This window comes from Bombina bombina, chromosome 1 (assembly GCF_027579735.1).
Source record: "Bombina bombina isolate aBomBom1 chromosome 1, aBomBom1.pri, whole genome shotgun sequence".
NCBI lineage: Eukaryota > Metazoa > Chordata > Amphibia > Anura > Bombinatoridae > Bombina > Bombina bombina.
Window position 1 is genome coordinate 399952882 of NC_069499.1, and position 22020 is coordinate 399974901.

The 22020-nt window shown below is 39.3% G+C and overlaps 1 protein-coding gene across 1 annotated transcript in view; it reads left to right on the top strand.

Annotated features, from left to right (window-relative positions):
- FMNL2 (formin like 2) overlaps positions 1-22020 on the top strand; it is a 557440-nt gene that overhangs the window by 469648 nt on the left and 65772 nt on the right. Inside the window, exon 9 of the mRNA XM_053698305.1 lies at positions 2911-3004. Within this exon, the coding sequence (XP_053554280.1) occupies positions 2911-3004 (94 nt within the window). The remainder of the gene's footprint in view (positions 1-2910; positions 3005-22020) is intronic.

Here is a 22020-nt window from a genome sequence, read left to right on the forward strand (position 1 = left end):
TTCCATTTACCTGCCCATAATTCTAATTTTTGCAGATCCCTTTGTAACGAAAGTTCATCCTGCTCTGACCTAATGACCTTACTAAACTTAGTATCATCTGCAAAAATATAAATGTCGCTATTTAATCCTTGCTCCAAGTCATTTCTAAAAATATTAAAAAGAACAAGGCCCAGTACTGATCCCTGGGGGACTCCACTGATCACCTTTGTCCAATCTGAGTATGATCCATTCACTACTACTAGTTGCTCCCTATCTTTTATCCAGTTATTTATCCATGAGCTAACATTTTCAGCTATTCCCAGTCCCTTAATTTTGGTCATAATTCTCTCATGTGGCACTGTATCAAATGCCTTTGCAAAATCTAAGTATATCACATCAACTGATTCCTCTTTATCTATATTTTACTTACTTCCTCATAGAATCTAATTAGATTAGTTTGACATGATCTATTTCTCATAAAACAATACTTATTTGAACTCATAATCTTGTTTACACAAATGTGCTCATCAATATAATCCCTTATAATCCTTTCAAATATCTTCCCCACAATTAATGTCAGACTAACTGGTCTATAGCTCCCTGGATCATCCCTGCTTCCCTTTTTGAAGAGTGGCACCACATCAGCTTTACGCCAATCCTAGGGTACTATCCACGAGGATAATGAGTCTTATAAAATTAAGAGTAGAGGTGTGTCTATAAGAGTGCTAAATTCCCTTAAAGGGACAGTCTAGTCAAAATTAAACTTTCATTATTTAGATAGGACATGTAATTTTAATCAACTTTCCAATTTACTTTTATCATCAAATTTTCTTTTTTCTCTTGGTATTCTTAGTTTTAACTAAACCTAGGCAGGCTCATATGCTAATTTCTAGGCCCTTGAGGGCTGCCTTTACTCACATGATTTTTAAATTGCTTTTCACAACAAAAGACTTGATAGTTCACGTGGGCCAAATAGAAAACACTGTGATCAGACACAGAAAGGTATTTAAGATTTAGCACAACACAATGTTAAATGCAAGTCAATAGATAATAAATAGTTACAGTCATATGATCAGGGGGCTATCAGAAGGTTCTTAGATACAAGGTAATCACAGAGTTAAAAATGTGTTGGTTATGCAAAACTGGGGAATGATTAAAAAAGGGATTATGTATCTTTTAAAACAATAAAAATTATATTGTAGACTGTCCCTTTAACACCCTTGGGTGTATTCCATCTGGGCCTGGAGTTTTACTTACCTTTATATTATACAGTTTATTCCTGATATCCTCTAAACATAACCCAGTTAATGGTATTGGCTAGCCTGTTCTAGTTTGTTCCAAAGTATCGCCATTGGTTCCTCTCTTGTCCATACTGAAGAAAAAAAACTGGTTTAGTACCTCAGCCTTCTCCCTGTCACTGTTAACCATGCTACCCTCCACTCATTTTAATGTACCTATATTGTCCTTCTTAGATTTTTTGCTATTTACGTACTTAAAGAACCTTTTAGGGTTGGACATAGGGGTCTTTTTAACAAGGGCCGAATGGCCCCTGTTCCCCTTGTTTCCGCAAGAGCCTTCAGGCTCGGCGGAAACAGGAGTTAAGGAGCAGCGGTCTTAAGACAGCTGCTCCTAAACTCATATGCCGCCTCTGAGGCATACATGATCGGGCTTATTGACACCCCCTGCTAGCGGCCAATTGGCCGCAAATCTGCAGGGGGCGGTATTGCACCAGCAGTTCACAAGAATGCCTAAGTTTTTTCCTAATTTCTCTTAACACATTTTTATTTAGCCACATTGGCTTGGATTTTTTTCTTTTTATAACCATATGGTATTTGTTGATATGTATATTCCTTTAACAAAGTTTTAAATGTTATCTATGTATCCTCTGTATTTTTATTGAATACTTTGTCCCAGTTTGTGTTATTTAATGATTTCCTTAAATCGTTGAATTTTGCTTTCTTAAAATTAAAAGTCTTAGTTAAACTTTTAAGACACTGCTTATAAAAAGAGATTTCAAATGTGACTATGTTATGATCACTGTTACCCAAATGTTCTTTAACTTCTATGTTTGATATTATGGCCTCTAGTTATTAAGGTCTGTCTGACCTGATCCGACAGTGCGGATCAGGTCCGACAGACCTCGCTGAATACGGCAAGCAATAGGCTCGCCGTATTCAGCATTGCACCAGCAGCTCACAAGAACTGCTGGTGCAACGCCACCCCCTGCAGACTCGCGGCCAATAGGCAGCCAGCAGGGGGGTGTCAATCAACCCGATCGTACTCAATCGGGTTGATTTCCGGCGATGTCTGTCCGCCTGCTCAGAGCAGGTGGACATGTTATGGAGCAGTGGTCTTTGTGACTGCTGCTTCATAACTGCTGTTTCTGGCGAGCCTGCAGGCTCGCCAAAAACACGGGGCATCAAGCTCCATTTGGAGCTTAATAAATATGCCCCTATATCTGTATTGTTTGATAGCACTAAATCCAATATAGCTTTACTCCTAGTTGGCTCCTCTATTAATTGTGACAAGAAGTTATCCCTGAGAACTTTTAAAAAAATATATCTCCCTTAGCTGAATTACTAGTTTCATTGGCCCAGTTTATATCAGGGTAGTTAAAATCTCCCATAATTACAGCACTGTTATTAGCAGCCTTACCTATTTGCGTTAGTAGTTGAGTTTCCTCTAGGTCACTAATTTTGGGGGGTTTGTAGCATGTTCCAAGTAATATTATTTTAGGGTTTTCCCCCCCACTCTTTATTTCAACCAAATATATATATATATATATATATATATATATATATATATATATATATATAATAGACATGGCTAAAATTATTATTATTATTTTTAATGTCAACCCATTAATCTTGTGCTCCAGGTAGATAACGGTTTATCATGTTATTGATTTTTTAAATTCTTTTTTTCTTACAGAACAAAAGCACTTGTTTTAGAACTGCTAGCAGCTGTTTGTCTCGTCCGTGGAGGACATGAGATAATTTTATCAGCATTTGATAACTTCAAGGAGGTAGGAATGCATATTAGACATATTATAAGCAGTGTGGTTTTCATTTCATTCTGATTTTTTTTTCTCAATACATAGATTGAAACTAAAGCTTTCTGATAGCCTTAATTGATAATTATTTATTAGGCTTAGAGGCTGGTACTTGTGTTTTGAAGTTTGCTTCAAAGCATTGCTTTGATGTGTCCTTTGTTCTAAATATTTCTCTCAAGCTTGGAATTGTACTATAAAGTTCTAAAAAAGCACATCGGTATCCAGTACACGGAACACTTTGATATTTGTCATAGGCTAGAAATAATGTAAATATTTATATATATAATTTTAACTGATATTTAAAGTAAAATAAAATGCAGAATTTCACATCTATTTAAACTTTCGTCACAGTACAATTTGGGAATGCACATGCTATTATTATGGTCATTTATTTGGAGACAATTCTATGTTAGCTTAAATGTTACATTACCACATGCAAGGAATATGTATTCATCACAGATGTACAGCAACAAATATATATTTTAATAAAGTACTACTGCTGAGGTACAACAGTGTAATAACAAGGGTGGCTTACCATAATTAGGGTTCCTTTAGGGAGTTGGAAAAAAAAACTCTAAAAGGGAAAACCACAGCACTTATAGCCTTCTTGCCTGAAAAAATATGGAATGTATTAATGTGAAATGCTTATATTGAGAGCCTGTGACGTTATTCAGAGGTGCAAGGGTTAACAGGAACAGTCTTATCTCACCTAGACCATGGTCTTTGGTCGACCCCAGAATAATATAGAAAACCCTAACAACCCAGTTAGATAAATATCTATATATAGTATCAGAATATAGTTTTAGCTGCCTGCTTGATAAAATAGTTCAGGTATTAGACAAAGGATAAACTTAGGCCTAGATTTGGAGTTTGGCGGTAGCCGTGAAAACCAGCGTTAGAGGCTCCTAACGCTGGTTTTAGGCTAACTTCGGTATTTGGAGTCACTCAAAAAAGGGTCTAACGCTCACTTTTCAGCCGCGACTTTTCCATACCGCAGATCCCCTTACGTAAATTGCGTATCCTATCTTTTCAATGGGATTTTTCTAACTCCGGTATTTAGAGTTGTGGCTGAAGTGAGCGTTAGAAATCTAACGACAAAACTCCAGCCACAGGAAAAAAGTCAGTAGTTAAGAGCTTTCTGGGCTAACGCCGGTTCATAAAGCTCTTAACTACTGTACTCTAAAGTACACTAACACCCATAAACTACCTATGTACCCCTAAACCGAGGTCCCCACACATCGCCGCCACTCGATTAAATTTTTTTAACCCCTAATCTGCCGACCGCCACCTACGTTATACTTATGTACCCCTAATCTGCTGCCCCTAACACCGCCGACCCCTGTATTATATTTATTAACCCCTAATCTGCCCCCCACAACGTCGCCACCAGCTACCTACAATAATTAACCCCTAATCTGCCGACCGCAAAGCGCCGCCACCTACATTATAGCTATGTACCCCTAATCTGCTGCCCCTAACACCGCCGACCCCTATATTATATTTATTAACCCCTAATCTGCCCCCCTCATCGTCGCCTACACTTATTAACCCCATATCTGCCGAGCGGACCGCACCACTACTATAATAAAGTTATTAACCCCTAATCCGCCTCACTAACCCTATAATAAATAGTATTAACCCCTAATCTGCCCTCCCTAACATCGCCGACACCTAACTTCAATTATTAACCCCTAATCTGCCGACTGGAGCTCACCGCTATTCTAATAAATGTATTAACCCCTAAAGCTAAGTCTAACCCTAACACTAACACCCCCCTAAATTAAATATAATTTTAATCTAACGAAATTAATTAACTCTTATTAAATAAATTATTCCTATTTAAAGCTAAATACTTACCTGTAAAATAAATCCTAATATAGCTACAATATAAATTATAATTACATTGTAGCTATTTTAGGATTAATATTTATTTTACAGGCAACTTTGTAATTATTTTAACCATGTAGTTAAGAACTATTTAATAGCTACCTAGTTAAAATAATTACAAAATTACCTGTAAAATAAATCCTAACCTAAGTTACAATTAAACCTAACACTATACTATCATTAAATTAATTAAATAAAATACCTATAATTACCTACAATTAAACCTAACACTACACTATCAATACATTAATTAATGTGGACTCTCAATACCAGAGTTATTTTTATGGTGCGGCCAGAAAAAAGCCGGCATTAGCTACGCGGGTCCTTACCGACAAAACTCCAAATCTAGAAATTAACCTTTTCAGTTCCTATATAAAACTTGTAAATTAATTATTTATATATTTGAGCTGGAGCATTATATGTAACATGAACATGTGTGCATGATGTGTTTTTTTTATGTACAATATACTGTAACTTTATTTTTTTTAAAAACAATCATTTACTGTAAATAATGTGTTTTAAATTTTGCTAGATTTTGCTCTAGAATGAAGATTAACAATGTGAGAAATTGATATCTTGCAAGAAATTATTTCTCGTTTACAATAGTGGACTTAAAACAGTTCTCACACTGTAAATTGTGTTTCTGCAAAATGGCAAAATTAGTAACATTGAAGCCATTGAGCCGTTTCAATCACACACAACTGTAATTTCTTGCTGTACAGAATGGGGTTTACTTGCTGTGCTGTACAGTCGGTAATTACAGTTTTCTGTGATTGAAATGGCTCAATATTTTCAATGTTGGAAATGTCGTCATTTTGCCAAAACACAATTTACAATGTGAAAACTATTTAAAGGACACGTTTGTAAATGTGAAATGTTATTGCCATGTTCTGTGAGATATATTATATCCTTCATTTTTTTTCTTTACATGTAACTTTTTCTTGAGTTCAATTCTAACAGTACAGTAAAATAAAATGAGCCGTTTTCATAGGTTTTCATTGCCAGTAACACTGTATGGGGTGGGAGGTTTTAACATCTTGTGACTATAGAGAAATAAAGTCCTGGGCCTTCCTTGCACAATATGCTGGTGTAATACTATTAAAGGGCCACTAAATACATTAAAATTGAATATTTGACAAATAAAAAGAAACTTTGAATTTTAAATGAGCAGTAGAATATTTTCTGGCAAAGTTAATACAAATTTCCATATACAGTATATAAAAATCTTAAGGTGTTTACTGTCCCTTCAAATGTATTTGGGTGTTTAACCAATCCCAATGATCAAAATCCAGATGTTTTGGAATGATCACAGATGTATGTTAGGCAGCCATAACATGTTTAATTCACTTAACGTTTAAACATAGAATTTGACGGTAGATAAGAACCAAAAAGACCGTCAAGTCTACCCATATTACTTGTGCATTATACACTTATTTCTTAGGATAGCCTTGTGCATGTCCCAGACATTTTTCTAAAGATTTTACAGTTCTTGTGTTTACTACCTCTTTTGGAAGTTTATTACATCAATCAATCAATCACCTTTTCTGTAAAAAAAAAAACTTCCTTTCTCCTGAACCTGCAAACCTCTAACTTAAGATTGTGGCCCCTTTTTTCGATATTCCTTTTTTTGTGGAAAATGCTTTCAGCTTCCAATTTTAGTCCCTTAATATATTTGAAGGTTTCTGTCATTTCAATTATTTCCCTTCTCTCCACTAAATTATACATATTTAGATCATAGAGTCATTTTATATTTTAGACCATGTACCATTAAGTTGCCCTCTTTTGAGCGGTTGCTAGTTTATTTATATCCTTCTAGAGCTATGGTCTTTAGAACTGTATACAATATTCAAAAATTGTCCTAACTAATGATCTGTAAAGTGGCATAAGAACATTGCTATCTCTGCTGCTAATACCTCTCCCAATGTAACCAAATATTCTACTGTCCTTACCAGCTGCACTGCTGCATTGCTTATGAAATGTTAAACAATCTAAAATAATAATTCCCAAGTCTCATTCATCTTTTATTACAGTCAGTAATTTACCATTGAGACTGTTATTGACCTTTGGGTTTTTGGATTTTAAATGCATAATTTTGTTACTGGAGCCCACTACCAATATCATTGATGAACATGTTAAACAAACCAGGCCCAAGGACTGACCTCTAGGAACACCACTAGTTACTGATTTGAATATACAATCTTAGGATCATATTTATCAATCTCCTGAAGGCTCGCCGGAAACAGAAGTCTAAAGACCACTGCTCCATAACTTGTCCGCCTGCACTGAGGTGGCGGACAGAAATCAACCAGATCTAATACGATCAGGTTGATTGACACCCCCTGCTAGTGGCCGATTGGCCACGAATCCGCAGGGAGCGGCTTTGCACCAGCAGTTCAAAAGAACTGCTGGTGCAATGATAAATGCGGACAGCGTATGCTGTCGGCATTTATCGATGCACCGGGATGTGCAGCAGACATTATACGCTACTTCATATCATGTCCGCTCGCACATTGGTAAATAGGCCCCTTAGCATCTATTTCAAGGCAATACATTTCAAAAAATGTCTAAATATGTTTAATGTGTGGGACATGTCAAATAGTTTGCTAAAGTCTAGATATGCTACATCTATAGCTCCTCCATGGTCTATTATTTAGTTACATGGTCAAAAAAAATCAATTAGATTAGTCTGACATGATCTTCCAGCAATAAAACCATGTTGTCCTTTGTCTTCTAAGTTTGTCTGATGCTTCTAAACTCTTGGATGAATATTATCTGGACCCATAGAATTATTTACTTTTATTTTTGATAAAGGCATTAAAACTTCTTCCTCTGTAAAAAGAGAAGTACTAGCAACATTATCATTTAAAGTAGCACCCCTTAATAAAATGTCACTATATTTACAATCTGTTGTGAAGAACAAAAGTAATTAAATCCCTTTCTGCGTGTGTAGAACATCTGTGCATTCACCGAATGCGTAGTTAAAAAAGCTTTTGTACAGTTTGGGCTCAATCAGGTGTGGTCACATACATAGAACGACTCAGGGCTTGCAGTAAAAAGTGCTGAGTGACTTCATTGGCTTCCTCCGGTGCATGCTTCTGCACACATGGAGACCAAGCCCTCCCTTTTGCAGAAGGAATTGGCTGTTCTAAAAACAGAAAAAAATTTCTGGTGGTGTGTGTGTGTGTAGGTGGGGTGTGGGGGGGGGGTAGGCTGGGAAATAACAATGCAGATTTCAAAGTGTTAATTTAGCAGCGAAATTGTAGAGCTATGTTTACTATTCAAATAACAAAAGTTGAAATCCTAAGGTTGTTTATTGTCCCTATAAAAGGAATGCCATGCAAAACAATACATGTGTTAGAAAATAACACTTTTAAATGCTTTTAAAACATTTATACTGTATGCAGATGTTTGCAATATAGTGATTAATTGTTCCCATACACTGCGCACGTTTTAATTAATGTCCTTTTTAGTGTATTTTTTCTGTGAGATCATTGAAATAAAATATCATAGCACTTGTACCAAGTCTGTCATTAGTTAATGGCCACAGTTAGAGTGTTTTACTTAGCATGCAAGTAGTGCTAGGTCAACAAATACCCACAGGCCGCGGCATAGTGTTTTATTTATCTTCCTCCTAAGTCAACATGCCAATAGCTGAGTCTTGGAAAGGTCCATAACAGACTAACAGAATCTTATAGCAATGAAAGTTTTTATTTACAGGAGAGCAGCCTCAGCATTCATAACATCCCCATCTCAAGAAAACTGATATCAAATTAGCATTTTAACACATTGGGGCCCATTTATCAATCGCCGTATGGAGCTTAAGGGCCCGTGTTTCTGGCGAGCCTTCATGAAGCACCAGTTATGAAGCAGCGGTGGTCTAAAGACTGCTGCTCCATAACCTGTCCGCCTGCTGCTCTGAGGAGGTGGACAGACATCGCCGCAATTCAACCTGATAGAATACGATCGGGTTGAATGACACCCGAATCTGCAGGGGGCGGCGTTGCACCAGCAGTTCACAAGAGCTGCTGGTGCAATGCTGAATGCGGAGAGCGTATTGCATTCAGCGAGGTCTGTCAGACACGACAAATAGGCCCCATTGGTGCAATCTGTGCATGTTAAAAGGACAAATGCCACAAGCAAAGCTGACAATATTATGCAGATTTGTTTGTTCTTTTAGGTGAAGTTGTAATGTAAAGTTAAATTACAGGGACAGGGGACAAAATCAGTATTTTCTCCAACATAGGTGTGTCCGGTCCACGGCGTCATCCTTACTTGTGGGATATTCTCTTCCCCAACAGGAAATGGCAAAGAGCCCAGCAAAGCTGGTCACATGATCCCTCCTAGGCTCCGCCTACCCCAGTCATTCTCTTTGCCGTTGTACAGGCAACATCTCCACGGAGATGGCTTAGAGTTTTTTAGTGTTTAACTGTAGTTTTTATTATTCAATCAAGAGTTTGTTATTTTGAAATAGTGCTGGTATGTACTATTTACTCAGAAACAGAAAAGAGATGAAGATTTCTGTTTGTATGAGGAAAATGATTTTAGCAACCGTCACTAAAATCCATGGCTGTTCCACACAGGACTGTTGAGAGCAATTAACTTCAGTTGGGGGAACAGTGAGCAGTCTCTTGCTGCTTGAGGTATGACACATTCTAACAAGACGATGTAATGCTGGAAGCTGTCATTTTCCCTATGGGATCCGGTAAGCCATGTTTATTACGATCGTAAATAAGGGCTTCAAAAAGGGCTTATTAAGACTGTAGACTTTTTCTGGGCTAAATCGATTGATTATTAACACATATTTAGCCTTGAGGAATCATTTTATCTGGGTATTTTGATATAATAATATCGGCAGGCACTGTTTTAGACACCTTATTCTTTAGGGGCTTTCCCAAAGCATAGGCAGAGCCTCATTTTCGCGCCGGTGTTGCGCACTTGTTTTTGAGAGGCATGGCATGCAGTCGCATGTGAGAGGAGCTCTGATACTTAGAAAAGACTTTCTGAAGGCGTCATTTGGTATCGTATTCCCCTTGGGGCTTGGTTGGGTCTCAGCAAAGCAGATACCAGGGACTGTAAAGGGGTTAAAGTTCAAAACGGCCCCGGTTCCGTTATTTTAAGGGTTAAAGCTTCCAAATTTGGTGTGCAATACTTTTAAGGCTTTAAGACACTGTGGTGAAAATTTGGTGAATTTTGAACAATTCCTTCATGTTTTTTCGCATTTGCAGTAATAAAGTGTGTTCAGTTTAAAATTTAAAGTGACAGTAACGGTTTTATTTTAAAACGTTTTTTGTACTTTGTTATCAAGTTTATGCCTGTTTAACATGTCTGAACTACCAGATAGACTGTGTTCTGAATGTGGGGAAGCCAGGATTCCTATTCATTTAAATAAATGTGATTTATGTGACAATGACAATGATGCCCAAGATGATTCCTCAAGTGAGGGGAGTAAGCATGGTACTGCATCATTCCCTCCTTCGTCTACACGAGTCTTGCCCACTCAGGAGGCCCCTAGTACATCTAGCGCGCCAATACTCCTTACTATGCAACAATTAACGGCTGTAATGGATAATTCTGTCAAAAACATTTTAGCCAAAATGAACACTTATCAGCGTAAGCGCGACTGCTCTGTTTTAGATACTGAAGAGCATGACGACGCTGATAATAATATTTCTGAAGGGCCCCTAACCCAGTCTGATGGGGCCAGGGAGGTTTTGTCTGAGGGAGAAATTACTGATTCAGGGAACATTTCTCAACTAGCTGAACCTGATGTGATTGCATTTAAATTTAAGTTGGAACATCTCCGCATTCTGCTTAAGGAGGTATTATCCACTCTGGATGATTGTGACAAGTTGGTCATCCCAGAGAAACTATGTAAAATGGACAAGTTCCTAGAGGTGCCGGGGCTCCCAGAAGCTTTTCCTATACCCAAGCGGGTGGCGGACATTGTTAATAAAGAATGGGAAAGGCCCGGTATTCCTTTCGTCCCTCCCCCCATATTTAAAAAATTGTTTCCTATGGTCGACCCCAGAAAGGACTTATGGCAGACAGTCCCCAAGGTCGAGGGAGCGGTTTCCACTTTAAACAAACGCACCACTATACCCATAGAGGATAGTTGTGCTTTCAAAGATCCTATGGATAAAAAATTAGAAGGTTTGCTTAAAAAGATGTTTGTTCAGCAGGGTTACCTTCTACAACCAATTTCATGCATTGTCCCTGTCGCTACAGCCGCATGTTTCTGGTTCGATGAGCTGATAAAGGCGGTCGATAGTGATTCTCCTCCTTATGAGGAGATTATGGACAGAATCAATGCTCTCAAATTGGCTAATTCTTTCACCCTAGACGCCACTTTGCAATTGGCTAGGTTAGCGGCTAAGAATTCTGGGTTTGCTATTGTGGCGCACAGAGCGCTTTGGTTGAAATCTTGGTCGGCTGATGCGTCTTCCAAGAACAAGCTACTTAACATTCCTTTCAAGGGGAAAACGCTGTTTGGCCCTGACTTGAAAGAGATTATCTCTGATATCACTGGGGGTAAGGGCCACGCCCTTCCTCAGGATCGGCCTTTCAAGGCAAAAAATAAACCTAATTTTCGTCCCTTTCGTAGAAACGGACCAGCCCAAAGTGCTACGTCCTCTAAGCAAGAGGGTAATACTTCTCAAGCCAAGCCAGCTTGGAGACCAATGCAAGGCTGGAACAAGGGAAAGCAGGCCAAGAAACCTGCCACTGCTACCAAGACACCATGAAATGTTGGCCCCCGATCCGGGACCGGATCTGGTGGGGGGCAGACTCTCTCTCTTCGCTCAGGCTTGGGCAAGAGATGTTCTGGATCCTTGGGCGCTAGAAATAGTCTCCCAAGGTTATCTTCTGGAATTCAAGGGACTTCCCCCAAGGGGGAGGTTCCACAGGTCTCAGTTGTCTTCAGACCACATAAAAAGACAGGCATTCTTACATTGTGTAGAAGACCTGTTAAAAATGGGAGTGATTCATCCTGTTCCATTAAGAGAACAAGGGATGGGGTTCTACTCCAATCTGTTTATAGTTCCCAAAAAAGAGGGAACGTTCAGACCAATCTTAGATCTCAAGATCTTAATCAAGTTTCTCAAGGTTCCATCGTTCAAGATGGAAACCATTCGAACTATTCTTCCTTCCATCCAGGAAGGTCAATTCATGACCACGGTGGATTTAAAGGATGCGTATCTACATATTCCTATCCACAAGGAACATCATCGGTTCCTGAGGTTCGCATTCCTGGACAAACATTACCAGTTCGTGGCGCTTCCTTTCGGATTAGCCACTGCTCCAAGGATTTTCACAAAGGTACTAGGGTCCCTTCTAGCTGTGCTAAGACCAAGGGGCATTGCTGTAGTACCTTACTTGGACGACATTCTGATTCAAGCGTCGTCCCTTCCTCAAGCAAAGGCTCACACGGACATTGTCCTGGCCTTTCTCAGATCTCACGGATGGAAAGTGAACGTGGAAAAGAGTTCTCTATCTCCGTCAACAAGGGTTCCCTTCTTGGGAACAATAATAGACTCCTTAGAAATGAGGATTTTTCTGACAGAGGCCAGAAAAACAAAACTTCTAGACTCTTGTCGGATACTTCATTCCGTTCCTCTTCCTTCCATAGCTCAGTGCATGGAAGTGATCGGGTTGATGGTGGCGGCAATGGACATAGTTCCTTTTGCACGCATTCATCTAAGACCATTACAACTGTGCATGCTCAGTCAGTGGAATGGGGACTATACAGACTTGTCTCCGAAGATACAAGTAAATCAGAGGACCAGAGACTCACTCCGTTGGTGGCTGTCCCTGGACAACCTGTCACGAGGGATGACATTCCGCAGACCAGAGTGGGTCATTGTCACGACCGACGCCAGTCTGATGGGCTGGGGCGCGGTCTGGGGTTCCCTGAAAGCTCTCGGGAAGAATCTCTTCTACCGATAAATATTCTGGAACTGAGAGCGATATTCAATGCTCTCAAGGCTTGGCCTCAGCTAGCAAGGGCCAAGTTCATACGGTTTCAATCAGACAACATGACAACTGTTGCGTACATCAACCATCAGGGGGGAACAAGGAGTTCCCTGGCGATGGAAGAAGTGACCAAAATCATTCTATGGGCGGAGTCTCACTCCTGCCACCTGTCTGCTATCCACATCCCAGGAGTGGAAAATTGGGAAGCGGATTTTCTGAGTCGTCAGACATTGCATCCGGGGGAGTGGGAACTCCATCCGGAAATCTTTGCCCAAGTCACTCAGCTGTGGGGCATTCCAGACATGGATCTGATGGCCTCTCGTCAGAACTTCAAAGTTCCTTGCTACGGGTCCAGATCCAGGGATCCCAAGGCGGCTCTAGTGGATGCACTAGTAGCACCTTGGACCTTCAAACTAGCTTATGTGTTCCCGCCGTTTCCTCTCATCCCCAGGCTGGTAGCCAGGATCAATCAGGAGAGGGCGTCGGTGATCTTGATAGCTCCTGCGTGGCCACGCAGGACTTGGTATGCAGATCTGGTGAATATGTCATCGGCTCCACCTTGGAAGCTACCTTTGAGACGAGACCTTCTTGTTCAGGGTCCGTTCGAACATCCGAATCTGGTTTCACTCCAGCTGACTGCTTGGAGATTGAACGCTTGATCTTATCGAAGCGAGGGTTCTCAGATTCTGTTATCGATACTCTTGTTCAGGCCAGAAAGCCTGTAACTAGAAAGATTTACCACAAAATTTGGAAAAAATATATCTGTTGGTGTGAATCTAAAGGATTCCCTTGGGACAAGGTTAAGATTCCTAGGATTCTATCCTTCCTTCAAGAAGGATTGGAAAAAGGATTATCTGCAAGTTCCCTGAAGGGACAGATTTCTGCCTTGTCTGTGTTACTTCACAAAAAGCTGGCCGCTGTGCCAGATGTTCAAGCCTTTGTTCAGGCTCTGGTTAGAATTAAGCCTGTTTACAAACCTTTGACTCCTCCTTGGAGTCTCAATTTAGTTCTTTCAGTTCTTCAGGGGGTTCCGTTTGAACCCTTGCATTCCGTTGATATTAAGTTATTATCTTGGAAAGTTTTGTTTTTAGTTGCAATTTCTTCTGCTAGAAGAGTTTCAGAATTATCTGCTCTGCAGTGTTCTCCTCCTTATCTGGTGTTCCATGCAGATAAGGTGGTTTTACGTACTAAACCTGGTTTTCTTCCAAAAGTTGTTTCTAACAAAAACATTAACCAGGAGATTATCGTACCTTCTCTGTGTCCGAAACCAGTTTCAAAGAAGGAACGTTTGTTGCACAATTTGGATGTTGTTCGCGCTCTAAAATTCTATTTAGATGCTACAAAGGATTTTAGACAAACATCTTCCTTGTTTGTTGTTTATTCCGGTAAAAGGAGAGGTCAAAAAGCAACTTCTACCTCTCTCTCTTTTTGGATTAAAAGCATCATCAGATTGGCTTACGAGACTGCCGGACGGCAGCCTCCCGAAAGAATCACAGCTCATTCCACTAGGGCTGTGGCTTCCACATGGGCCTTCAAGAACGAGGCTTCTGTTGATCAGATATGTAGGGCAGCGACTTGGTCTTCACTGCACACTTTTACCAAATTTTACAAGTTTGATACTTTTGCTTCTTCTGAGGCTATTTTTGGGAGAAAGGTTTTGCAAGCCGTGGTGCCTTCCATTTAGGTGACCTGATTTGCTCCCTCCCTTCATCCGTGTCCTAAAGCTTTGGTATTGGTTCCCACAAGTAAGGATGACGCCGTGGACCGGACACACCTATGTTGGAGAAAACAGAATTTATGTTTACCTGATAAATTACTTTCTCCAACGGTGTGTCCGGTCCACGGCCCGCCCTGGTTTTTTTAATCAGGTCTGATAATTTATTTTCTTTAACTACAGTCACCACGGTACCATATGGTTTCTCCTATGCAAATATTCCTCCTTAACGTCGGTCGAATGACTGGGGTAGGCGGAGCCTAGGAGGGATCATGTGACCAGCTTTGCTGGGCTCTTTGCCATTTCCTGTTGGGGAAGAGAATATCCCACAAGTAAGGATGACGCCGTGGACCGGACACACCGTTGGAGAAAGTAATTTATCAGGTAAACATAAATTCTGTTTTTTTAATAAATATAAATGAACTGAACTGGTGATCATTATTATTTTTTAGATAGGCTTGAACATATGAGCTAAAGTACATATATCAATGTTTTATTTTGTTCCCAGCTCACAGTTAAATAGATTAGTTGCATTTTGGAAACAGGACAGGTTTTCTTCTAATGGAGTTATCTAAAGCTTAATTTTAAGACAGGTAAAACAGTGACATGTCACATGCATCTGCTGCACCCAAAGTGTAAGATTGTGGTGTTAGTATCACTTTTATCAGGCAAAATTCGTTTCATTAATTAAAATGTCACTTGAGGAGATTTAGAGAAAAGATTGGCTATTACAACTGCGATGCAAACACTGCAGTGCTCAGCGGAAGCCAATGCAGCAATATTTTATAGCAGATCTCTATAACACTGTTGCACAGCTTTTCCCAATAGCACATGGCTGAAACAGTAATGACTGTTACTAGAAGCATTTTTGCTAATGGAAGTATACTGCACAAATATGTATATTTAAAACTGAAATACACCCATGCACATTTCAATTTTGCCCTTTTTATCCCTTTAATCCAATGGGATTGTGCACTGCTATAAGCAGTAAATGAAACTGGGCCAAGCAGTTCTGTGCAAAGATAAGGACCCATCAATGACTTCTATAAACATACACTGCAGGTCCCATGTATCATGTAAGATCTAGGTGCCAACTCCAGTTAAAGGGACACTCAAGTCAAAGTAAAATGTTATGATTCAAATAGAACATGCAGTTTTAAGACACTTTCCAATTTACTTCCATTATCAAATTTTGCACAGTCTTTTTATATGCAGTAACTCTTTCTAGGGAACAAGCTCCTACTGAGCATGTGCACAAGCTCACAGCTTACACATATACTAGTCTGTGATTGGCTGATGTCTGTCACATGATACAGGGTGTTGGAAAATGAGAGAAAAAAATACATTTGTCAGAAACAAATCTACTGCTTATTTGAAAGTCATAGTAAGTTATATTGCCTTATCTTTTCATTGTGCAATTCTACTGCATTGAGTGGTGCTTTAAAGGGACAGTATACACCAATTTTCATATAACTATATAATGTAATAGACACTACTATAAAGAATAATATGCACAGATAATGATATAAATATCCAGTATAAACCGTTTAAAAATTGACTTAGAAGCTCTTAGTTTAGCACTGTTAAAAAGATAAGCTGGGGGGGAGGAGCCAACTCTGAGGCTGAACGGTCGCACATCGCAACAGCTCCAGTTAACCATAATATAAAGATCAAGTTTGGTGACCGTTCAGACCCTCTATAATACATTATTTTTGTGATTTGAAGACCCAGTTATCTTTAGAGCTTGACACCTTAAAGAGTGAGACGCTTTGTGTTTGATATTTTGCTGCTTTGTTATCTGGCCTTTTGCTGAGCGCTAACCTTGGGAGCAGCCATGTTTTCTTCCCATGTGGGGACTGAAGTGCAGAGAGTACCTAGCTACTTGGTGCCTTATAGAATGCGAGACCTGATGCCGCATCAAGCCCTCAGTATGGATATTTCAGCGTATATTCTTTTGGAGCTTGGTAACCTCCTAGATGAATACCGAGCAGGCTTTGATAACTTACCCAACTGTGCACCCCAGACAGCAGACGCAGTTTCTAATATTGCTAGTTCGGATGCGAATGCTAAGAAACTTGAGACTCTACACTTTAGTGCTCAGCTTGCTGCGCTGGACACATTGACCCAAACAAGCATCCATGGAGCTATACACTTGTCATGCCCGCCTAAATTAACAGTCAATCCTCAGCTGCCTGCAGTGTTCCTTACCCGAGAACAGCAACTAACGCCGAGACATAAACACAGCAGGAGACTTCGACGCAGAGCCATCCAGAAGCGGAACATGGTAGCGCACGCAGATGCCATAGGGGCTGAGCCTCCTAACATAAGACTATCTCTCCTCGGCAAGGGCTCTCGCACTTTTGGCACAGCTCGTTCCCGTGAGGCTATGAGACGAATCCGGCGTGTGCAACTACTCACATTTCCTTCTTGTCAGAGTGAGCAGTTCTTAGCGCCCAGCATGGAGGTATCATTTCTTGCTTTGCAATCTGTCCGGGCCCTGCTGCGGAAACACTGTGAGTTGGTGAGGCCTACCGTCCTAAGGCTACGAAAATTTGAATGCTTCCCTGCTTATGCAGCAGTGCCCCACTCTGAAAAGAGGAGCAGGTCTGGGGCTAACTTGAGACTTGGGGAGCAGAGAGTCGGTGTGGGGTGAGACTGCGCTCCTCATCGTCCCTACATTCTTTCTCCCAATAACTACCTTCTGCAACCTAGTATGGTACTATTTCAGTTTTGGGAACCCTATATAAAGACTCTTTGTTCTGACTTAAGGTGTTTAATTAGCTATAGTTATATAGTTCTAGATATATGTAAAAGTTGCATACGTGTTAATTGAGCATGGACAGATTCATATTGCATGCATTGAGGATGTTTTTGTACTATTTGGTTGTACCCTTAGGGGCTATAGGCTTGTTTGGATAAGTTCTATGCATCTCCACGAGTTCTGTGATTTTATACAGATGCTGCTTTAAATATGATATATAGTTTATAATAGTTTGCACATGAAGCATAAGTACTATGTGGCTTGTAATCAGATACTACCAGGTTGCTCTATTGATAATTTGTCTCCACTGTTATACACAAACTCCTGCTTCTTTAAGCCCATTACTTTATATATATTAGCCCCTTATTGCTTATTTGCATCTACCATGTTATAAATATGCTGCTTTAAATATGATATACAGTTTATAATAGTTTGCACAGGACGCACAAGCACTATGTGGCTTGCAATCAGATGCTACCGTGTCAGGTTGCTATATTAATAATTTGACTCCAATATTCCACACAGACTCCTGCTTCTTTGAGCCCATTACTCCATATCTATATATATGCATATAAGCCCCTTGTTGCTTATTTGCACCTAGCATGTTATAAATACATTTTAAACACCTCGTTACATAACAATTCTATGTCTGCAGTTTATAAACATGGCATCCTACTGCCAGCGGCCGGGGCGGCGGGGTGCCTATATTTCACAAATACATAGATCCATGGCATAAGTTTGGACACAGTTACCCTCCAGAATGCAACTTATTACACTCGAGTACTGGTTATACTGTGCTTTCTGGTAGAGCTCTAGCCATGTTTCTAATATTTCATTTATAACTGTTGTATATTCAAGGCAAACACATGTGATCTCAATATTAATTTCATTCGACCATATATACAGGAGTGCTGGAACCATAACACATATGAACACCTCTACTATGTGTAGCTTACTATTACACTAGGATATCCTGTTTACCGACGTGGGCTGGTCCTGCGTTAGCATCTAGTTATATATTCTCCTACCCTTTTATTTAATACCACTGTTGCATAATCCTAGTAACCTGCGTCAGCTTAGACTCTTGGATCTCAGTAAGCAGAATTAAGCCTTAGCCTATGCCCACCTAGTCCCTCACATAGATATAAAGCTTTGCTCTATCGCAATTTGTTTGCTCATCTAATTTACTTAAATTCCCACCTCCTCTCCCATATTCTTAAGTAATGTACCTCTTTAAAGAGGGCTCAATATGCGGTTTTTCTAACTTGTACCGCACCTTAATTACCTTCTTTCTTTTCATAACTAAACTGTCTTTAACGGCAGCTAAAAGGGATTAATCCTGGTTATATTTGCAAGTTTTTCTCCTGTTATAACCCCTTACAGTTTGTTAATCTTAAAATTTAAAATCTGAGGTAAATAGATTTAGACCCATGAGTGGTCTTCTTTATTGCAGGTAGCCTCCTATTGTAGCAAAAGTCTAACTTGGTTGTGGGTCCAAGAGCGGCCCTTTCAATGAGAGGAGGAGCTTAACTTATCATTGGCATGACTGTATTGTGTTACTATAAAACAGTACTAACGATATTTTGCTTGTTATCTTATTGGTTGATTTTACTAATAACGTCTACACCCACTTGATATCTACTGTACGATGAACCTTGTATTATTTTACCTGTGATAACATTTATGGAATGTTTTAGCATCTTGTTGTATGTCAAACTTTACCTCAATAAAAATATTATTTAAAAAAAAAAAAAAAAAAAAGATAAGCTGGAACACCCACTGAAAAACAGACACTCCCTCTCCCCCTTCCTCTGCATATGAAAGACTCTTTACACAAACAGGAGCAAGCTGGAGTAGGTATATGTCAGTATTCTCCTAAAACGTTGGGGCTTGGTTAGGAGTTGGAAAATCAGTGCAATGTTATTTAAAAATAAGCAAAACTATACATTTAAAGAAAAGCTGTAAAGGCTGTATAAATGGATCATCTACAAAACATGTATGCAAAGAAAAATCTAGTGTATAATGTCCCTTTAAGCACAAAATATGAGTTGCAGTCTCTCTGTGGAGTGTGGGACTAGCACAATTTTTACAACAGAAAGCAAAGTACTTTACAGCAAAAACTAGCAAAATAAATAATTAAAGGGACAGTAAACACTTTGTAATTAAAATACATTTCTGTTGTGTTGCTGTAGAATAACATATCAGCCAATTCTAAACACTTTTAACCCCTTAAGGACCAGGCATTTAAGATAAATAATGCCCAAAAGACTAGAGAATTTTTTGACTTTTTCCATCACTTAATTTAAACCGAAATAGAGTCGTTTTTTTTTTATTTACCTATCAAAACTATATATTTTTTTTAGTAGACAACCCAAGGTATTGATCTACATGTATGACCATTTTGGTATATGTCATGCCACCCTTTCGCTTTTTTTTTTTACTTTTTCACAAACTTTGGGGTTCTCCCTGAAATTATTTACATACCGTTTGTGCAGTCATAACACAAATGGATGTAAAAGCTATTCTGGGATCCCCTTTGTTTAGAAATAGCAGATATGCATGGCTTTGCCATTGCTTTTTGGTAATAGGAAGGCAGCTAATTGCAGCTGCGCACCACACTTCTGTAATTCCCAGCAGTTTAGGGGTTAATCAGGTAGCTTATAAGGTTAAGTTTAGCTATAGTGCAGCTATTACCCTCTCAACTGACACCTCCCACCCCAGATCTCTTCCCTCCCTCACCCTCTACTGGTCACCACCATTTTAGGTACTATCAGACAATCTGCCAATGTGAAGTTTTAGTGCTTTTTTTTAATTATTATTATTATTTTTGTCTACACTCTTCCACCTCCCTAATGCCTTCCAAATAGCTCTCTAACCCTAGTGAAAAAGTAATACTTCCGCACTCGTAACAGAGATCCAATAAAGTCCAAAAACAGGAAGGCTTGAAAGCAAGATGATTTATTCAAATCACATAAAAACACATCGAAACAGACCATACAAAAATGATCATAACGTAGGAACGGAACTTCTCTGCATACGCGTTTTGTGCAAACCAACCACACTTGATCACTGCTCGCTAACCCCCCCTCTACATTAATTTATGTTTTTATGGGGTTTTTTCAGTTGTTTTTTTTTTAAAATACACATTTTTCTGTAGTGTAGCAGTCGCCCTCCTCACCTCTCACCTCCGAGCAATACTTTTTCTAGGGCCTTTCTCTCTCTTATCCCCTCTTATTAAATTATTTTTTTTTTTACAAATAAATTTTTATTGAGGTACTCAAAATAGGCATACAAACAGTATAAGTATATAACGAAAATGGCGTACATAAAGTTTTCTTAACATGTTACAAAATTAAAAACTGAAACAGAACAATAGAGTTAGCTTGTAATGCCTATATAAAGGGAAACCTTCTCAAATGAACACTGGAGGTCCACTAGGGACCGAACATAGGGGAAATAGCTGAAAGTGAGGGAAGATAAAGGAAAAAAGAGAGACCACTCTTGGATCTCACTACTGAGACCTCAGGTTTTATAGATTAAGTTTCGATGAGGTTTTATAGATTAAGTTTCGATGATGCTAATTATCTTTCCAAAAAAGTACTTACAGTAAACTATAGTTGACTGCTCCAAAAGTGTCACGGTAAGACCCTCTTGGGTCTGATATATAAAAAATATAGGTTGTTATTGATTGGAGGTATACTATGTGGTTGGGAAAGAACTGTGGTTAAGATACGGCATAGAAAAGACAAGCCGCGTAGTTAGCTCTCCTGCAATAGGAGGTCCATTATGGTGGTGAGGGGGGGAGGAGGTTGTAATGAGCCGCCTAGGTAGTCCTTTTAAGCTAAGAGGTATATTATATGGTGGGAGGGGGAGGAAGGTAGTCCATACAGCATAGCAAGTTATTTATATACTGAGTATAGGTAAGAGTAGGGGAATACCTAATCTGGGGGGTCAAAAGTTGTACGTTGACAAGATTTGCATAAGGTATGGAGTTTATCTGACATGCAATGTAAGAGAAGGGTGCAAGTGGGAGCAGTAATAATGCAGGACCTGCCTGCTTAAGAAGCACTCTGTATATCTCCATAGTAAACTGCACATTGTAGTGCCTCTATATCAACATCAACAGGGTGTAGATTTGTACTCCATGACTTAAAGAAGACTTAATAAAAAGAGCTAAACCAGGTAAGGTAGTGGGAGGTAGGAGAACTTGACTGAAAAGCACTGTAAGGTGACCTAGTGATTAGATTGGGAAATAATCTGGAGTGTTACTCGGTCTGAACTGGATTGCATAACCATAGTAGCAGAACTATTATCACACAGTAGTGGAGACGCTTAAAATGGACTAGGGTGGTCTACATGACAACTTTACGTGTCAAAATAAGGTAGGGGAGTCTACATGTTGTAGAAAAATATAATTAGAACAAATGGTGCGTATGTCGGATGTGGGTTGGGAGGTGGAACGAGTTTTACTCAATATGCTCTGTATCTAATCATATATTCTTGTATCCATATATGTTCGCAGTGAATGAGCAATAAAAAATATAAATTTTTAACATTTTGTTAGCATAGCGTTTTTGTAGTTGTAGGAGAAACTCACATAAAAATAGTATAATAGCTGCTATATATATCAAGGACTTCTAGGATTTGAAACGATGAATG